This window comes from Xenopus laevis, chromosome 9_10S, assembly GCF_017654675.1.
Source record: "Xenopus laevis strain J_2021 chromosome 9_10S, Xenopus_laevis_v10.1, whole genome shotgun sequence".
Classification (NCBI taxonomy): domain Eukaryota; kingdom Metazoa; phylum Chordata; class Amphibia; order Anura; family Pipidae; genus Xenopus; species Xenopus laevis.
The window spans coordinates 90,102,073-90,123,167 of NC_054388.1; the positions used below are offsets into that span (position 1 = coordinate 90,102,073).

The 21,095-nt window shown below is 38.3% G+C and overlaps 1 protein-coding gene and 1 long non-coding RNA gene across 3 annotated transcripts in view; both read right to left on the reverse strand.

Annotated features, from left to right (window-relative positions):
* Positions 1 to 217: 217 nt before the first annotated feature.
* On the reverse strand, positions 218 to 7,055 carry LOC108703119. 2 transcript variants are annotated; one of them, XR_001933436.2, is made up of 4 exons: positions 6,340 to 7,055; positions 3,684 to 3,949; positions 2,903 to 3,057; positions 218 to 1,478 (listed from the first exon to the last, which is right to left on the reverse strand). It is a non-coding gene; the product is annotated as an uncharacterized LOC108703119 (long non-coding RNA). The 2 variants fall into 2 exon arrangements; XR_005964659.1 differs by lacking the exon at positions 6,340 to 7,055 and having other exon boundaries at positions 3,684 to 4,474.
* Positions 7,056 to 7,797: 742 nt separating this feature from the next.
* tmc7.S (transmembrane channel like 7 S homeolog) overlaps positions 7,798 to 21,095 on the reverse strand; it is a 29,806-nt gene continuing 16,508 nt past the window's right edge. Inside the window, exons 8-16 of the mRNA XM_018239118.2 lie at positions 20,074 to 20,247; positions 18,647 to 18,804; positions 16,348 to 16,465; positions 15,280 to 15,377; positions 13,594 to 13,777; positions 12,966 to 13,096; positions 11,804 to 11,959; positions 10,115 to 10,193; positions 7,798 to 8,653 (exon numbers count right to left, since the gene is read on the reverse strand). Of these exons, the coding sequence (XP_018094607.1) occupies positions 8,591 to 8,653; positions 10,115 to 10,193; positions 11,804 to 11,959; positions 12,966 to 13,096; positions 13,594 to 13,777; positions 15,280 to 15,377; positions 16,348 to 16,465; positions 18,647 to 18,804; positions 20,074 to 20,247 (1,161 nt within the window). The 3' untranslated portion in view covers positions 7,798 to 8,590. The remainder of the gene's footprint in view (positions 8,654 to 10,114; positions 10,194 to 11,803; positions 11,960 to 12,965; positions 13,097 to 13,593; positions 13,778 to 15,279; positions 15,378 to 16,347; positions 16,466 to 18,646; positions 18,805 to 20,073; positions 20,248 to 21,095) is intronic.

Consider the following 21,095-nt stretch of genomic DNA (forward strand, 5'->3'; position numbering starts at 1 on the left):
TTGCAGACCAACCTCATTTTCTGCTGGATAATTAGTGACGACCCCTAAGCTTAGCTTCTCAACAGCTGCTCAGAGCCCACTGAGCATGTGAGTGTCACAGACACTTTCCAAGATGGTGACCCCCTGTGACAAGTTTGAAGTCCGGGATCATTGCTGCTATTGACAAGCTGGAACTTTAGGCTGGTGCAATAAATTCAGTAAAAAAAATATGGCATTTTTAGCCACATTAATCTTTAGTTCTCCTTTAAAATAAATACTTATTCTTCCAAAGAAAATAAAGTTTAATAGGACGAATTGAATAGGAAATGTTTTTGTATTCCAGTAATGTGTTTCCATATAGTAGATCCCATTCCTTGCTACATTTGCTGCAATTCAGACACGTTCAGGTCCTCAAGTGGGAATGTCTCTTAGAAACAATAGGGGTTTTATTATTACAATAGGAAAATGATCATTTAGGCTTTACATATTTGTATGTGTGCGATGGTGTTGCCATGTAGAGCCTCGTGCTACAGAGCGACGGTGCCTGTAACATACTGAGCATTAGCAAGAGCACACGTTGGGTTCAATCTCACAGCAACCAGCAAATACCCTTCACAACTATTCCTATACCAGCAAAGTCTCATCCACAGCTTGTGAGCCCTCTCATTGGCTGAGAGCAGCAGGCCTCCGTGGGTAATGAAAGGGTTAATCGCATCGCTGAATCCAGAGCCCTTTCTTTGTGTCTCAATCTAAAGTATTAATAGAGTAAAATAGAGTTTACTATCTGCAGAAAACAGAGTATATTTTCAGTTTAATGTAAGAGTCGTATTTAATGTGACTGCCCAGCATGATTTATGTACCACTGAGCGGCCATTCCTATACAGCAGCGCCTAAGGCTCACACTTTTCTGTTGGAAATTATTGTGATGAAAAAAACAAATGTGAAATGGAAGCGGTTTATCCAGTTTTATTGCTACTTGTTACGGTTCTCTTGCGAGCGGTGAGGTAAGGCTGAGATCTCACGCGGTTTTCCTTCGAGAGAGGCATCTGTAATATGACATTTCTGCTATAAAATACAAAGGTCTATGAAGAATTGAATTCTTGTTGAAATAAAATTGATATACTGTTAAATGAATAGTTTCCTTATTATATACACCGTCGACACCTCTCCTTAGTACAGAGACAACAGCTTGGGGGGGTCACTTGCTTAGAGCAATGTTGTAGAGTCCTGAAGCGGGTCGGGTACCCGCAAAAACTTGCCTACTTCACGCCTACTTCCGATGATGTCACTTCCGGTTTACAATGACAGCACTTCCTGATTCTTGATGGTCAGCGGGTTGCGGAATAAGGTACTTGCGGGTAAGAATGTGGGTCCGGGTTACGGATGGCGGGTACGGGTTCCAAAAAAATGGATGTTGCACAAGTACCTCCTGTTATCCAGATACCTGGGGTTGTCCAGATAAGGAATATTTCTGTAATGTGGATCCCCATTCATTAACTCTACATAAAAATAAATTAAGCATTAAATAAACCCAATAGGCTGGGTTTGCTTCCAATAAGGATTAATTATATCTTAGTTTGGATCAAGTACAGAGAAAAAGGAAATATTTTTTAAAAATTTGGATCAAATGGAGTCTGAGCTTTCTGGATAGTGGGGTTTCCGAATAGCAGATAGTATATACATCAGGTACCAGAACAGTGGACTCAATGCCCCATTTGTTTGTTTAAAGGTACAGTTGTGTTCAGAATAATAGCGGTTTGTTAAAGTCGTTAAGCTCAAAATCCTTATAATCGCTTTTATTTTCATACACACAAATGCATTGGGGATATACGCTTCAGAAACTCTACTGCCGTTTATAGAAACAGGTTCTTGGGCAGCCATTCAAAGCTGAAAATGGAGGATACACCGCAGATATCTGATAAGCTCTGTAGTATACAATGGGATTCTTCAGAACTTATTTGTCATCTACTGTGTATCCTGTGCTTGAATGGCTGCCCCCATGACTACACAGCAGCTTGTTTATACAAACCATTGTTGTGTTTCTGAAGCAAATAGCGTTGTACCATTGCAGGACAACAGCCTACACTGTTACTGTTCCTTTAATCACATTGTGAGGTGTGTAATCTAAGCCAAGCACCCCTCGTCCTTAAAAGGACATTAAAAAAAAAAACAAAAACCACTGAGGGATGTGCAGGAGGGAAGGAGTATTTCAATGTTTTTTTTCCTGTCCTTGGAGGAGGGTCCCTCGCTTGATGTGCTGCTGCCTGGGGACCTGGAGGAATCTGCCTTTCACCTGGGAATGGCACATAAACGTGAGAGATCCCGACTGTATCCGGTAAGTTGAATTATATTTCAATGACATCTATGCAACATTATCGGCTTGTCAGTGATGGGCCAATTTATTTGCCGGGAGCAAATTTGAGGCGAATTTCTGCGTTTCGCTGGTGGCGAATAAATTAGCGAAATTGCAGTGAAAATTTAACTGTGTCCCAGAGACTTTAATGTGTGTCAAACTATCGCTGGCGTCATTTTGCGGGAAATTCGCAAATTTTTCAGAAAAACTGTAGATTTTTCGCCCATCACTGCTGCTTTCCACAAGGCCCAGCTCTTCAATAACATTCATTTTGATACTGAATAGAATATCTTTATTAGGGGATTTCTTGTTATGAAAACTATTATTAGGCAAAACATATGAACAGTGTGGCCATCTCTACAGCCAGCAACATAATTGGGCCACACACTGAGGGAGGTAAATAAAAAAAAATAAAAAGTGTCTATCGCAAACATTATGGAGGGCAGTGTAGATAGGATGAGTAAAGTACCCCCTATTGTAAAATAGAAGCTATTGTAAGTCACCGAGTTCCATGACCACATAAAGGTTCTTTTAATATCGTAAATACTTTAATATCGTAAATTCACATACCAATATCTTCATTATCTTTATCATTGGCTGCTGCTAGATATTCTCGCTCCACTTTTAGCACTTCTTCCACCTTCTGGCAGTTACTGTACTTCTCCAGTAGATCTTTATCCCCCCCTTTGAGTTTCCTCAGGAGGATAGTGGTTGGTTCTGGAAACCTTACACATATAAAAGGAACACATGCATTTTAAGTGTGTAAGGGAATGTACATATATATATATATATATATATATTGCAGTGCCAGCTCACAGCACCCACTAAGAATATATAGAAAGGGGGTAGCAAAAACACATCTGTGTATAGTTCAAGACTTTCCATGTAGTGCATCTCTCTCTTTAAAGGGAAAGCAAAGACCTGACTAAAAGTAGTGCTAGGAGTGCCTTACTGAACACACATACTAACTACACGACCCTAGACAGCCTGAGAAGCAACTGTGTTTTAGGTCAAGTATAAGGGATTTATTACACTTCCAGTAACCAGCTCCACATTGCAGGATGGATTAGGCACACGTTGTTTTAGGCAACTTTAACTGGGGTGAAAAACCACAGAGCCGTCTAGTGAGTGCACAGCAAGTTAATGTGCGGAGTTCAGCGAGTTCTGGTACGTGACACACCAAGCAGTGCTCTTGCTCTAAATGCTGTTGGCAGTTTTCATACATCAGAATAGAATTTGTCTAAGTTTCCCCAGTGTTTCATGGTGGTTGGTTGGACTATAATCAGTAACCTCCAAATGCTGCTTATTTACAGTCCTACTACTTCTTTCCCTTTAGATCTATACTACTCACACATTTTATCTTCATTTTCTGGTTGTCCTGTTCCCCTCTCCAAACTTTATTCATAGCATATGAGTTGGTTTCTCATTGGCTTTTTTTTTCTCTGCATTGCTCCTGCTCAACTTTCTCTTCTTTTTCCTTCTATCCCATAAAACTTGGTGGCAGTAGCGTGTAATTACTCCATGGGGATTCAGATCATTGGCATCCACCTCCCATAAGTGCCATTCAGTCCTTCCATTCTTCCAGATCTCTGTGATATTGGGCCCTGGTAGTAGCAGCTAACAGAAAGCATGAAGGTACAGCCAAATATACAGAATTAGTGTGGATGGAAGTGTAAGGTATGAACCCACCATGAGAAGATTATAAAAGAAGTCAAAGCTGTAAATAAGGGTTACTGTAATGATTGTATGTGCAGCTCCCGAGGGCACCAGAGGCAGCAGCAAGAAATCATCACATTATGAAGATGGAACATTTGCCTCATTTAAAATGATGTCAAAGTAAAGTTGTGTTCAGAATAACAGCCGTCTGACATCACTAACCTGAGCAATTACTATTTTTGATAGAAATTATATTTGTACATGGCAAATAATTTACTAGTAGGTGTAGTAGAGTAATAGAAAACCAACAGACCCAACAGTCAGGACATGCTGCTGCTGATGGGATAAAGGCTGTTATAAGGATTTTAAGCTTTATTCACTTTTTTAAACACGCTGCTATTGTTCTGAACACAACTTTATAAAGATCTTTACTTGCTAATGATGCAAATAATGTACTGTAATATAATATGTACTGTAATATAATATATAATGTACTGTAATATATTATAATATGTACTGTAATATATTATAATATGTACTGTAATATATTATAATATGTACTGTAATATGATATAATATGTACTGTAATATAATATATAATGTACTGTAATATATATATAATGTACTGTAATATAATATATGTACTGTAATATAATATAATATGTACTGTAATATAATAATGTACTATAATATAATATATAATGTACTGTAATATATATAATGTACTATAATATATAATGTACTGTAATAATATATATAATGTACTGTAATATAATATATAATAATATAATATAATATATAATGTACTATAATAATATAATATATAATGTACTGTAATATAATATACTATAATAATATAATATATAATGTACTGTAATATAATATAATATATAATGTACTATAATATACTATATAATGTACTATAATATAATATAATATATAATGTACTGTAATATAATGTAATAATACACAAAAGCCATGAATATCCTGTAAATTATAGCCTTATAAACGGTGAGTTCTGATGTCATCAGTTATAAACGGTGAGTTCTGATGTCATTTCGGTCACATGACTCACTGAAATTTGTGTATTATAATAAATAAAGTACCCCCAGTTGCAAAATATGAGGATATTAGAAGTTACCTCGGAGTTCCATGACCTGTATAAAAACACTCGGCCTTCGGCCTCGTGTTTTTATATGGTCATGAAACTCCTCGGTAACTTATAATATCCTTATATTTTACAAGAGGGGGTACTTTATTCACTATATAATATATAATGTACTGTAATATAATATAATATATAATGTACTGTAATGTAATATAATATATAATGTACTGTAAATGACCAATACACGGGCACTTCCCATTGTTTATGAAGTATCAGCTCTGAGGAGCATCAACACCTAACATGGGCCTAAAATAGACAGTTTGTGGTATTTATAAACAGACCAGGTACAGGTATTGGATCTGTTATCTGGAATCCCGTTATCCAGAAAGCTCAGAATTACGGAAAGGCTGTCTCCCATAGACTCCCTTGTATCCAAATAAGCTTTTTTTTTTTTTTAAACTTCTTTTTTCTCTGTAATAATAAAACAGTACCTTGTACTTGACCCCAACTAAGATATAATTAATCCTTATTGGAAGCACAACCAGCTTATTGGGGTTATTTAATGTTTAAATTATTTTCTAATAGATTTAAGGTATGAAGATCCAAATGACAGAAAGATCCATTATCTGGTGAACCCCAGCTCTCGAGCATTCTGGATCCAATACCTGTATTAGAGCTATTACATGGAAACCCATTCCAGAAATATCCACAATAAGTCATGCCATGGAGCTAGCTCTATTAAACAATTCTTTATTTTGTATGGATTTCCTTTTTCTCTGTAATAAAAGAGTGTTAATAGAAAGATTCATCCAAAAGTCCCAGACAATAGAATCAATATGAGTATTCCTATCGGACGTCCAAAAATAAAAGTTTGAATCCTGGAGCTATGGTGTCCCCAAATTCCAGCAATCGGGATCTCCTCCGCCCGTTATAAAACACTTCAAATATGAATTGCTGTATCCCTCAAAAAACCAAAGTTTATCGAGGCGGAGATAAAGTTTTAAATAGTGTATTGATATGAGCATAAGATTCCCACAGTGCAAGCGCGTAACTAGGGAGGTGGTGGTATAGCAACCGACCTCTAGAATCCTAGTGCCCCCGGTGGTATATTATACTCACTAGACGTGAGACAAGGAAGGTGTTGGTTCTGAGACTTCTTTATGCGCTTAATGTGGAGAGAGATAAATGGACATGTGCGGAAGTGTTTTTCACAAGTTTAATAAATAATTAAAATCACACTCACAAACATCCGTTGTCCAACCGCATTGAAAAAAAGTGTCCTGTGCATTCCGTATTGCGCTTTCGGTTCCTCGGCGTCCCTTAAGAGTCCAATGCGCATATCGGTGACACGATTCCACAAATTCAGAGCGGCGGCGTCCTCACTTCTTTCTGACGTATCACAGCATGCCGTAAAACTCACCAGCAATTTCACACTTATTTCAATGTGTTTAATACCAACATTATCACTTTCACCCAATACAATTTTATTATACTTTAGTCATCTAAAAATGCCTTTTTTTTTTTGCAGCTAACGGTTTGTGCTAAATGATTTAACATGCAGTGGAATGAATAGATCACTAGTACAGGCAGCTGTGAATAACAAATCAGACGATGTTCTGGCCATTAATTGACTGACCGCAATCGTACAAAAGTTATGTCCGACAAATAGTAGTGACAGTCACCCACTGATATCGTCAGATAAGCAATACATGCAGAGATATTATCAGTAGCTGACCTAAATCTTTTAAGCTATTTAAGCTAATGCCTATGATTGCGTATCTGTGGTACGAAACGCGTCAGGATGCTGATGATTTTAAAGGGATACTGTCATGGGAAAACATGTATGCATCAGTTAATAGTGCTGCTCCAGCAGACTTCTGCACTGAAATCCATTTCTCAAAAGAGCAAACAAATTTTGTCAATTTCCCAGCTGCCCCCAGTCATGTGACTTGTGCTCTGATGAACTTCAGTCACTCTTTACTGCTGTACTGCAAGTTGGAGTGATATCACAACAGAACAATGGGAAGGTAACCAGATAGCAGCTCCCTGGTAGATCTAAAAACAACACTCAATAGTAAAAGAGAAGTCCCACTGATTCTGTTACATTAAGTAGGAGAAATAACAGCCTGCCAGAAAGTAATTCCATCCTAAAGTGCAGGCACAATTCACATGACTGAGGCAGCTGGGAAACTGACAATATGTCTAGCCCCATGTCAGATTTCAAAATTGAATATAATCTGTTTGCTCTTTTGAGAAATGGATTTCAGTGCAGAATTCTGCTGGAGCAGCACTATTAACTGATGTGTTTTGAAAAAAAAAAAAACATGTTTTCCCATGACTGTATCCTTTTAAAATAAAGAATGGATAATGCAAAATACAAGAAAGTACTGCAAGAAAATTTTTGTTCTTGTTTTCTACCAACTGAAGCTTCAGCAGAAGTTCATGTTCCAGTAAAGCAGTGATCCCAAACACAAGGCCAAAGTAACAAGGAGTAAACTGTCATATCATTCCACAGTCAAATCTTTCAATCCCAATTGAGGATCTGTGCCAGTATTTGAAAACGGAGGTGCAGACCTCATTAACCTGGAAGAACGGGTCACGATCATTCCCAAACAGTGCAAAGATAGTCAGTACTTACCTCTAAAGCATTTTAAACACTGTGTTTCAGTGCTTTGAAATAAAAAAATATCACAGACAACAATTTTCATTGTAGGATTTGGTATTCAGTAAAATGACACGGGTTGGAATCATTTTGCAAGGGACTAGAAGTATGCCTGACCTAATAAAAAAAAACAACTGAATTTTAATCCAGTATTACTAATGTAACAACTCCATTTCTTGTTCAGTCCATTATATAAAAGGTTGTCAGGGCCATTAGTTCAGATTTCCAACTGAATTATATCAGTTACAACAAGAGCTGAGAGTTGCCTGTTTGAAACTCATGAAATAAAACAGGAATAATCCATCTAACCTTCCAGACACGGTTTCCTTTATGGTACAGCCTCTGCGTGGCTCCTTCCATGGGCTGAACTTTGCTATTCCAGACAGTTCATAGGTAAAGAAAGTCTCTTTCCCTAAACTTTGCTCATTTTGAAGTAGAAATGTGTAAACACATCTGGTAAAAAATACATTAAATTACAATACAACAAAAATGAACTATTTAAAAAGCCCGATAAAGCCAAACCTTTAGTGAAACAACCCCACACTTTGTCTAACTAGTAAAGAGATTCTCCAGACCTTAGTAGTCAAATGTGACACTGTCACTGGTGATGCACAACATTTTACATTTTCAGAGAATGCCACAAACATGGGGTATCAATACCAGCCTTTTGCACTATCCAGTCTTACACCCAACATCTTCTGTTCAGTTTATGGTGCCAATACACTTGTCGAGTGAAGGGACAAAGGAAAGATGCATAGGTATAATTCACTCTTCTTTTCTGTTCTTTAACGCCACCACCAGGGGAAAAAGTTGCACTGCCACTCATGGGACCTTAAACTTTGATGTGGTGAACTTCAGTTAGCCGTCTTATGAGAAAAAGTTTGTCCCGACTTTCCTATAAAAGAGAAATAAAAGTTTAAGAAAAAAAAAAAAGTATTCTAGAGAGAGACTCCTAATGCAGTTTACGTAAAACAGTTAAAGAATTGAAGCTTTTTAGTCTGAAGGCCATAAACAGGCCAATATTAGCTGCTAACAGACTGCAAACAGGCGACTAATTATTCGGCAGTTTATGGGGTCAATATCTGGCAGAAAAAAAAAAAAATCGGGCAGAAGTCGATTGGCAGGTTTAAAAATCCATTGAAATAAGGACCGCATTTGTTGATGCAATCCTTGGTCCGGTCACATGTTAGTCTTAAAGGAGAATTCAACCCATAATAAAAAAAAAAACAACATCCCCCTACCCCAGGTAGACCATCCTCCCTCCTCCCATCCAACTTGCCCCCCCGGGCAAATGCCCCTAATTTTTTTAATTTTTACGGGCGCCATCTTCTTTCTTCAGTCTTTTTTAAAAGTTTCGGCCCCAAAAGTCACGAAAATTTCCGGGATGGGGGTTTAAACTAAGGGCTGAGTTCTCCTTTAATGCGACCTTACATGCAGAGATCCACTACTTTGGTGACCTCGCCAATAAGTGGATCTCTGCAGGCAGCCTTAAGACTAACATGTGACTTTGTAATTTAAGTTCTTCTCCCCTACCCACAACCATCATTAGGGGCTGCCACTTTAGTCTCACAAGACAAAGAGAGCTCTTGATGAAATTCTGTAAGTACATTTGACCTCATTATTTTTCTTGACAAGCACTGGAGGCATCACAAGCACAAGTGGCTACACTGCACAGAGATCTACAAAATTTCAGAAATAACACTGCGTAACACTACTGGAACTCTGCTGGATCTAGTGAAGATTGTGCTTCAAATATGGCAGCAATGAAGGCAACACACTTTGGACAAAGGCAAGGCACCTACAGGAACAGCTCTGACCCTGTCTGTACCAGCCCAGTTATTACACATGCACCCTCTTTCACACATTAAGGGGCAAATTTATTAAGGGTCGAATTGAAGATTCAAAGGTCAAAACTGTCAAATTCGACTAGGGAGTTATCCAAATTCGATTTGAGTTTGTTTCGAGATTGATCATACTCTGGCCCTTTAAGAATTCTAATTCGAATATTCACCACCTAATACCTGCCGAATTGCTGTTTAAGTCAATGGGAGACGTCCAGGGATCAATTTAAAGATGTTTGCAGCCTTTCTGACATTCAAGTTTTTGTCGGAGAAAAAACACAAATAGAGTTTGATCGAATTCGATTCGAGTTTTCAGGTTGTTTAAATACGTCAGAGTTCGAATAGTTAGATTTTATTAATAAATTTAGACTAGTTGAATTTCAAATTTATGCAAGTTTAAAAAAACTTGCATGAATTCGAAATTCGACCCTTGATAAATGTGCCTCTAAGACTGCAAAGCTTTAACACCAATAGAAATCTTGTAGCAGCAAATCAGTACTACATCAAAGTCTTACCATGGCTAGTTGTTCCTGTAGCTGTTCCACAACCCTTTTATGCGCTCCGGCGAGAGCAATAAAATAAAACATGACAAGACTGTAAAAAAAACAAAAACAGCATCGTTGTGGAACACTTGGCAAACCAGGGTTTTAAAGCTGCACCTTGTGCAACTCAATTGTAAATAGTTCCTTACAAAATAGACAATTAAGCATAATAATACAGTAGTAAACAAATCCTTGCAACCCCCTACTGCTTAATAGGTTTCTGTCAACCATCTGAAATTTCTCAATACCACGTTAATCAGTACTGGGTCAGACACTGGTCTATTGCTGGTGGCAGTGAATTTGGAAGAGTAACTGTAACTTAGCTGGTTGTAGAACTTTCCTGTCCCCCTAGTGCCAGGCACATTTTAGGGCAGGTTTAAAACACAAAAAAGAAAAACTTACACTCGCAAACCCTGGCAGTCCAAAATCAAACGAATCCCAGGTGCTCGATGTTAGAGGAATTGGGCAACCTCAAAAACAGCGTAGACACAGAACACACCGGCACAACATGGATAATTCTAGCAGGTTTAACCTTGCTCGTTTATTGCGGATGCAACGTTTCGGGGCGTGACCCCTTTCTCAAGCATGGTTTAAAACACACCAGCATGCAAAATGCTTCCCAATGTATATAATTTTTACAGTAAATTATCACCATACCCAACAGCACTACAAGGCTGGTTTCAGTAGCTTAAAGGAGAATTCAACCTGTAATAAAAAAAAAAAAACCCTACCCTGGGAAGACCCCCCTCTCTCCTCCCGCCAGCCTACCTGCCCCCCCGGGCAAATGCCCCTAAATTTTTACTCACCCCTCCGTGCAGATTCTGGCCTCGGAGTTCACGACAGTCATCTTATTCTTCTCCGGTAATCTTCCTGTCTTGACGGCATTTTCGATGCATGCGCAGTTGGAGTAAATTTTTGGTCCCGAACAACTGCACATGCGCCGAAATTTCCGAACATTTTTCGGAAACTTTTGTGACTTTCGGCACATGCGCAGTTGTTCGGGACCGGAAATCTACTCCAACTGCACATGCTTCGAAACTTCCGAAAAAGTCAGAAGAAAGAAGATGGCTGCCTTGAACTCCGAGGCCAGAATATGCATGGAGGGGTGAGGAAAAAATGAGGGGCATTTGCCTGGGGGGATAGGTAGGCTGGAGTTTTTTTTTTTATGGTTGAATTCTCCTTTGAAGGAGAAGGAAAGGCTGAGTTAACTTGGAGGTGCCAAAAGTTAGGCACCCCAAAGTGATTGTATATACTTACCTCACACCCCAGGCCAGTGCTCCTATCAGCAGAAAACTGCACCAGTCCGGGGGAGTTTTCCAGCAAGCACCACGGAATGTTGGTTTCCTTCTTCTTTCTTCAAATTCTCCAGGGCAGACGCATGTGCAGTAGAACGAAATAGCAGACCTCCTGGTTAAAATTCGGCTTTTTGCACTACTGTGCATGCGCACCCGTGCAAATAAAGAGGAAGCCGGAAGCTGATCGCTCCTTGGTGCTCGCTGGAAGAACTCCCGGACCGATGCAGTTTTCTGCTGATAGGAGCACCAGCCCAGGGTTTCAGGTAAATATATACAATCAAAGTTAGGCACTCCCAAGTTAACTCAGCCTTTCCTTCTCCTTTAACAGCAGGTATCACATCAATATTATGTTTGAAAGCCGACTTACCATGACAGTAAGAAAAAGGGGACAGCAAAAGATTCTGATGCGATGACATAGATGAATTTCTGCAGCCCATTTGGAAATGTTTTTACAACGTTTGGTATAACTTCCCATGATGTGTTGAAATTCACAAACAGGCCACATGCTTTAGATGCTGGTATGCTGCAAATTAAACAGTAAGGTGAGAGCTGTACGACAGCACATTTTTTTTTAAACATTTACAGATAAAAAAAAAAAAAAAAAGTATTGTGCCGGCAATAATGAGCACTGTTAACAACAGAAGGGAAAGCAGACTGCACCATCAGCATAGGATGGTTTTCTATTATGCAAGGGCAGTCAGACCACAGAGGTTCAAAAATGGGTTGGATGAAGTCATTTTAAAAAAAATAAATAGTTTACAGACCAATACCATTTTGGAGTCAGAAAGGAATGTTTTATCCACTGGTGTATATATATTTGTATGTTTATATATATTTTTAAATCTCTTGTGACTTTTGAACTTCGTTGTTTGCGGAGAAGGAAAGTCGTTTACCACTTGGGGTGCCAAATGTTAGGCACCCCCAAATGAATGTATTTATTTACATGAAACCCCGGGCTGGTGCTTCTATCAGCAGAAAACTACACTGGCCCGGGGTTATACCAGTGAGCACCACAGAGCATTCCTCTTCCGGCTTCATCTTCCTTCATGCGAATTTGAATGAAAAGCCGAACTTTAATTAAAAAGTCAGCTATTTCATTCTACTGCGCATGCATCTGCCCGGGGAAATTTGAAGAAAGAAGAAGCCGGAAGAGAATCGCTCCGTGGTGCTTATTGGAATAACCCTGGGCCGGTGCAGTTTTCTGCTGATAGGAGCACTGGCCGGGGGTTTCAGGTAAGTAAATACATTCACTTGGGGGTGCCTAACATTTGGCACCCCAAAGTGGTAAATGGCTTTTCTTCTCCTTTAAAGGGGCGTTGACCCAAAAATAAAATTTGGCCTAATGAAAAATATTTGTAAGCGATTTTCCAATATAGGGTAATTATTCAACAGAATGTAAGTAAGCATTGTATCTTAAGAGCACAAATATCTCTGTGACTCATATGTAGAGACTTAATTCATATCAACCATTTCAGGAATACACAACACACAAAAGCCCTTCGGCATTACCTGCAAATAGAATTACTTACTATGCGATTCCAAACCCTACAGGAATACAGGCCAAGACCAGGCCTATCAATAGTATCACCTGGAAGAAAAAATTAGAGCTGGAGGCCCGGAAAGGCCTGGTCGACGGTCTGCAGTTTTCCATTAGACTGATCTGGAGGAAGAGCAAAAGTCATATAGTGAGAACGTAGCTTGTCCAAACTGTGGTAAAGCAGCTACTTGCAGCTGTATGCTGATAAGATACAATAGATAGATGGTAAAATGATCATCATTATGCCTAAGGCATAGAGGAGGGGCAGACAATATTTGATTGACAGCTGAGATTTTTAAATGAACTCACAACAGCTATGAATGCTTTAAGACAAAATAGAATTTGGATTTCATGTTTTTTTATGTCTGGGTGACAGGTCCCCTTTAAGAACGATTATGGTAACCGCACTGATATATGGAATACCAGCCTGCCCCCAACAAATAGGTAGAACTTTGCCAATGTTGAGCTCTATAACATATGAACTGTTGTTAATAACACTGCCTGCCTGGTATCTATTACAAAAAATAAGTGTGCATGTCTATATAGTTACGAAAATATAAGAATAGAAATAAATGAAAATATGAAAGGTCACAAAAATCCATCAAGGTTATAAAATGTACCTTCTTAATGTAAAATATAATGAAGTACTTCACAGTTGCAATGGCTGGCAGAAGAGGTGAATAAAATATTCCAATCCAGCAAATGGTCTGCCCATAGACAATCTCTAGAACATTTTGAGGAATCTCAAACTCCTGCTGACCCCACCATTGCACGGGTTTAGATGAGCAGTATGTGACCATCAATCTACAGAGTAAGAACATCATTGTTTAGCGATGGCTATTGCCCCAAATAAAAACAAATTAAATCATTATTTTGATCTGACATAAGAGAGACGTAAAGTCTGTTTTACAAAAAAAAGGGGCTTCCCTACTGGCGATACACCCAAACTTTTCCTTACTGGTGAAAACTTTTACCCAAAAAGGATTTACATTCGACAGTCGAATATCGAGGGTTAATTAACCCTCGATATTCGACCCTAAGTAAATCTGCCCCTATGTCTAGCCCCATGTCAGATTTCAAAATTGAAAGTAAAAAAATCTGTTTGCTCTTTTGAGAAATGGATTTCAGTGCAGAATTCTGCTAGAGCAGCACTATTAACTGATGTGTTTTGAAAAAAACATGTTTTCCGATGACAGTATCCCTTTAATGTTTTCTAGTAGACATAGAGCATGAAGATCCATTATCCAGAAAACCTTAGGTACCGAGCATTCTGAATAACAGGTCCCATACTAGCTGTGTCACACGCTGTCCTGTGATAAATATGAATGGCCACCTTTCCAGATGCGCAACCCTTAATTTTGGACCCAGGGGAGTTTTTAGATTGTCCTAATTTTAATGGTCAAATTTTACTATATTCTACTGCCTATCAAATTGTAATGCTTTCTCTCTCTTCTATTTTGCTTACTGTACTGTAAGCAAGCAGTTTGGCTAATGCATTGTATATTATGGATTCTCTATAAAGGGGTTTTAAATTGCGTTCTCTTAGCTCTTTTACATATGGTTAATAAGTCCTATAGACTGAAATGTCTTATGCTTTATGTTTAAAGGAACAGTAACACCGAAAAATGAAAGTGTCTTAAAGTAATGAAAATATAAATTTACTGTTGCCCTGTGCTGGTACACTGGTGTGTTTGCTTCTGAAACACTACTGTAGTTTATATAAACAAGCTGCTGTTTAGCCATGGGGGCAGACATTCAAAGCTAAAAAAGGAGAAAAGGCACAGGATACACAGCAGATAACAAATAAGCTCTGTAGTATACAATGGGATTCTTCAGCATGTATCTGTTATCTACTGTGTAACATGTGCTTCAATGGCTGCCCCCATGGCTACACATCAGCTTGTTTATATAAACTATAGTAGAGTTTCTAAAGCAAACACACCAGTTTTACTAGTTTTACTAGTGCATGGCAACACTACATTATATTGTCATTCAATTAAAACACTTTAATTTTTTTTACTATTGCTTTAAATGGAAAACCATAAAGGCTAAAAGGAACTAAGAATTGCCTCACAATTCAAGAAAAGCAAAAGCCTTCTGAAAACATAAGCTATTACCTTGTCTCATGGTATATACACAACTTTGCCAAGCAAAGCGAAAAGTTTTAACCGTCAGTTACAGAATAATAGTCACATGATTTATGTCCCTGTGGCCTACTATGAAACACAATGCAGTTATCCCCTGCCACTTCTAAACACGGACTTATCTCACCACTGAAACCAAATAAAAAAAATAGTTGTACTTACTTTCGTGGAAATTCTACAAATAATGTCAATGCCACAATAATTAAAAAGTCAAAAATCATCAGCTTATACATCTCCTGACCAACCCGAGATTCCCAGCACTGAAAAAAGAAGAGAAAATATATATACAACCATATAACTGTGTCAGCAGAAATTATCAATTATATTATATAGAATTTATATTGTAACACAAGTATCATCTTGAATCAACTTGAATCAAGTTCGACCTAATTCGAATCAGATTCGATTCAAACTTTTGGGTCGTTTAAATTCGTCTGAATATAAAAAAAATTGACTATTAATAAATTTCGACTAGTCAAATTTTGAATTTATGGGAGTTAAAAAAAAACAAAAAAAAAAAACCAAAACTCACGTGATTTCGAAATTCGACCCTTGATAAACGTGCCTCTAGGTCAATTTGCCTTTTAAAGGGGTGGTTCACCTCCAAGTTAACTTTTAGTATGTTACAGAACGGCCAATTCCAAGCAATTTTTAAACTGGCCTTAATTTTTTTTTTTTAATTAATTGCCATTTTCTTCCGACTCTCTCCAGCTTTCAAATGGCGGTCACTGGCACCATTTAAACAACAAATGCTCTAAAAGGCTACAAAAATATTCTTACTGCTACTTTTTATTACTCAACTTTCTATTCAGGCCCCCTCTTATTCATATTCCAATCTCTCATTATTGGATTATTTGGATCCTAGCAACCAAATAGCTGAAATTGCAAACTGGAGAGCTGCTGAATAAAAAACTAAATAACTCAAAAGCCACAAATAAAAAAAAAAAATGAAAACCAATGGCAAATTGTCTCAGAATATCACTCTCTACATCATACTAAAAGTTAATTTAAAGGTTAACAACCCCCTTTAGGGTAAGGGCATATGCTAAGATTCGGGGAGATTAGACAAATCGGCTCTTCTTCAGGAGACTAATCTCCCCGAAAAGCCTTCCTGCCAGCTAGAATCTAAATAGCCGGCGGGATGGAACTCAGAGCACTTTGTTTTCTGAAGTTGCCTCACGTTCTTGATAATTGTATGTTGTCTATGCATAAAATGAGTATTAGACTTACTGGATATAACTTGTAATTATATCCACAAAGGCTACAGGTCTGGTTTTGGCAGGAGGTGATTCGAGTCCAAAGAGAAATCAACAGAACTGCAATGCTGACCAACCGGACAAACACACATCTGTAACAAAGAGAAAGATTTTACTATTGGCTACAGAAAGATTTGACGTTTGTGAAACAACTAACTTTCCCTAACATTATAAACGTGTAGGGTGGAACAGATCAGGTTTACGCAGTACTTTGCTGCAAAATTTCCTTTATTTGACACTCAAATAAAGGGTCAAATAAAGGAAATTTTGCAGCAAAGTACTGCGTAAACCTGGTCTGTTCCATCCAACACGTTTATACTGATGATATTGTACCTTGAAAGGGGTACAGGAGCAGAACCATATGGTTAATAAGCTATGGGAAAGACACCACATCCAGTGGAAACAAAGTGACTTTACAAGCTTTCCCTAACATATTATGTTTATGAAATGCATAGAAAATGTTCAACTGTTTTAAGCTGTGTTCATAAAAGAATCCACTGGAGAGCCAGTCAGTGAAATTAAGTTTTTAACTTTATCAGTGATACATAGCATAAATGGCACTGATTTGCTCTCAAGTGGATCCTTCTAGGATTATTGGAAGTGGTGCACCCAACTGTATGAGGAGCAGCAGTACCAATACCTCAGGAATATCAGAGAGACCTATTTGTTGATACGGTTATTATTCCCTCTGTGAGACGCTTCCTCGTACTCAACTGTGTGTCGAATGAGAGAATCAGAGTAGAGAATTTTCTGATGAAGCAGCTTCTTTCTAAGGGCAGATAAGTGTGAATCTGTTGTGTTAAACTTAGAGTGTGAAGTGTGTGTAAGAAGGTCTGACTGGGGGTCATCAATACTGGGCAAATTTGCCCATGGGCAGTAACCCAAGGCAACCAACCAAATTGCTGCTTTCATTGTTCTACTTGCAGCTTGCTCTAAAAGGCTAATCACTGATTGGTTGCTATAGGTAACTGCCCATAGGCAAATTTGCCCAGTGTTGATAAATGAGCCCCTTGTGTGAATTATAGAGACTATAATGAACCTGTGTATAGCTGTTTAACTACATTCATTATTGAATTGTATAGGTACAGGTTGGCTGTGGCTTTTCCTGCAAACAATAATTCTCCCAGTGCATTTGCCACAAAGCACATTAACTCCTACAGTTCCTTGCCCTGCTGCTCCATTGAATCCCCCACCTATCCATGGCCTCGCTCTATTCACTGTCCTCTTTTACCCTTTCCCTTCTCATTCTCATTCTGCTGAGATACCCCCACACTCACCTCTCCATCTCCAATAACCCTCTGCCTAAATCTATATAGATAGAAATATCTATACTATTATAATGTATATTTTTCACCTCGTCCCCTTTCCTCTCCTGCTCCTGAGAGGGGACCAGAAAAAATGGTGCAAAGTCAGGGAAATGTATTACGCATTAAATATTGGTGGGACCACAAAAATGGTATAACATATGGAAGAACTTAAAATTAGGGTATGTAAAAATAGAGGCTTCACTGTATGTACCCAGCTGTAACTAGAAATCCAGAGGGAATAACATTTGACAAACCGCAGGCTACTAATTGTGCTAATAAAGTAGAAAAGACCAAGTGCTGTCCTGGCAAACAAGGAGTTTGCGTCACTAATAGATGCTATACATGTGCTACAGTTACTACTATCATTTTCCATCCACTGCCTCCAAACACAGGCCAATTCCAAATGAGCAATCAGCATTCAATGATTGTAGTTTACTGCTCACTGAATTAAGTTTGAAGTAAATGAGCATGGGGAGAACAGTGAATTTCTTCTAGTGGCTAAATGGTGTTGGCTGAAAACAAACTCACTTACAAACTCACTAGCCTATGGATGATCAATCTACAGTGCAGGTCCATGAACAACAAAATAGACTGCAAACAGCACATCCCCAGCTACAGGAATAAAACTATGGAGAATCACCTGCACTCGTATTCACAAGTGACTGTGGCAAAAGTGAGTGTCAATAAAGTTTCTCCTGTGTCCCTATAATTAGCTCACCATTCTCTTCTATGTATACTAAAAAGGGCTTTTGCAGACTAAGGGTCAGGGCACACAGGCAGATTCGGGGAGATTAGTCACCCCGGCAACAAATCTCCTCTTCTTCCGGGGCGACTAATCTCCCCGAACTGCCTCCCCTGCATTCCCAATTCCACATTACAGGCCAAGCATCGGTCATTTATATTGGCTAATATTCCCAGACAACGTAGCAGAGTTAAAAACACCACATAATATAAAATAAATCTTACCGTATCAATGTAAATCTAATTTCAAAGGCTGGAGAGTAATCTTCGTATCGAACAATAGTTTCAAAGATCAGAGGTGTTATAAAGTTGGCAATGGTGATTACAATTGATGGTAAATACTCCACTAGTAGGTTTATAGGGTCAGCGCTGCTTCCACTCACCTACACAGTAAAACAAATGAATGTAATTTTGCAGGTGAAACTAACCCTTACTGCACCCTGTGATTATTTTATCATATTTACAGTCAAGTAATCAAAAATGAAAATCGCATTTGTTACATTCAGTTCAATGAAATCTTTTAAATCTTGGGTTTCTCACAGTTGCCCACTATAAAACTTTTTATATTTTGGGGACCCTTTAACTAAGTAGTAAAGCAACAGGGCATAGCATTCCTATCATCATTTATACGTATGTGTGAGAGTTTCCGTATTGGTTGCCTCCTCAGAAATACGCTCTGTAAAGGAAAAATAAGACTGAAGGTTGAGTCCTGGGGAATGAAGCAAGGAAAAGAATGTGGCTAGTTATGTGCTGTGAACTAGAAAAAAGGTCAACTTTAATGCCTTGTACTTTCCAGTGCTGCTTCTAAAATCAGGTTAAGATTTCAAGGAGGAACTGTATTATGAACAGGAATGAGATGTTCTTTCGCTAAAGAGTGACTCGAGGAACAAGGAAATGCAATGTTTAAACTACCCACTTATTTCAAATAAGTGGTTGAAGGCATGTTGCTGGTGACCGGAATAGCTAGCTAAAAGTCATTATTCTAATTTTCCATTTAGAGTTTTCATTCACATATTTATGACCGGAATAGCTAGCTAAAAGTCATTATTCTAATTTTCCATTTAGAGTTTTCATTCACATATTTAGCCTAATCCACTCTATTTGTGCAAGATTTTACATAGATTCATAATATTGTCTCAACAGTAAACAGAGACAATGCTCTCACAAGTCATTCCTAAATAGAGTAAACAGAGATGGTCCAAATACAGTGCGGTTTAAAAGACCATTTATAACCTGAGCCCAACTGCAGGATGCAGAAGCTACAATTTATCTCTGTACACGCTCACTAGTTATGTACATATTAAGATCCAAGAACCCAACAATCCTTGATTAATGCAATAAATATATATGAGCACCGTATAAAGGAAAAAACAGCAAAAGGGGGAGGGAGGAGGTTTTATAAAGGTTGTATACTAACTATCCCTGTGAGGACCAGAAATGGAAAATACTAAATGTTCCTGTTTGGCTCAAAAAATAACAAAAACCATAGATTCTTTCCTGATTAAAACAACAGGCAAAAGCTCCATTAACTGCTCTCATGTCGAACAAGGGGTATAATGCCCCTTTAAACTTTGTGCACATTGCATCATAAACAGCTGGTAAAAATCCCGAAACACTATTGGCTACTAATTAAATGTAAAAGAAATACTAACAGTGTTGCTGTTTTCCATTGAATATACAGTAGCTCTGTAAATTGCATAAAAGCTGCCGGCCAACACTCCAAGGACAATTACATTTAAAAGAAAACGTATGAAATAAATGCGGCATGTGTCTCCTCTTGTCCTCTTCTGCTTCCTTTGGCGGATTCTTTCCTCAGCCAGGTCTGTCTGTAAAAAAAACAAAACCATATGTTATATGTCCACTATATGTAGGACATTTTCAATTGTTTCCACATTACAGCCACACTGCTTTAAGTTTTCTTGTGCCCATTCTAGCTATTTGCTCTTCATTTGCAGTCATAAATAGTGATGCCCCGAATCCAGGATTCGGTTCGGGATTCGGCAGGAATCTTTTTGCCCCGGCCAAACCTAATACTAATTTGCATATTCAAATTAGAAGCGGGGAGGAAAATTATGTGACTATGTCACAAAACAAGGAAGTAAATATGTTTTCCCCTTCCCACCCCTAATTTGCATATGCAAATTACGGTTCGGGTTCCGTATTCGGCCAAATCTTTCGCGAAGGATTCGGGAGTTCAGCCAAATCCAAAATAGCAGATTCGGTGCATCCCTATTAATAAATGACCACCTGTTACTGTATATTATCCGTTATAACTGGACTATTTCATGTAACCCTTTTATTTCCTTTAAAATTTTTCAGGCCAGTTTAGATTTTAGGTACTTTCCATTCTTTAATACCCATCACAGACGCAAAGCAGTTTAGGCAGGAAGCAACATGAATACTGGGGACAGATTAATGTACTTTGGGGATTAAAGATACATGCTGTTTGTTGATTTGTCCCTCCATAAATCTGTTGTGCATGTGAGGAGAGAGAGAAAACACAAGGAATTTTCCATTAAAGTAAATACTTTGGCTAGATTATTGGGTGTCCCTCGTCTAGTGTCTGTATCAACATTGTCTTTGTCCCAGCACTGGAGTACTGTTCCTTTTTAATGCTATTACTATGTTGCTACACTTATATATGCTACTCTTCCACCTTGGACTCTCTCTCTGT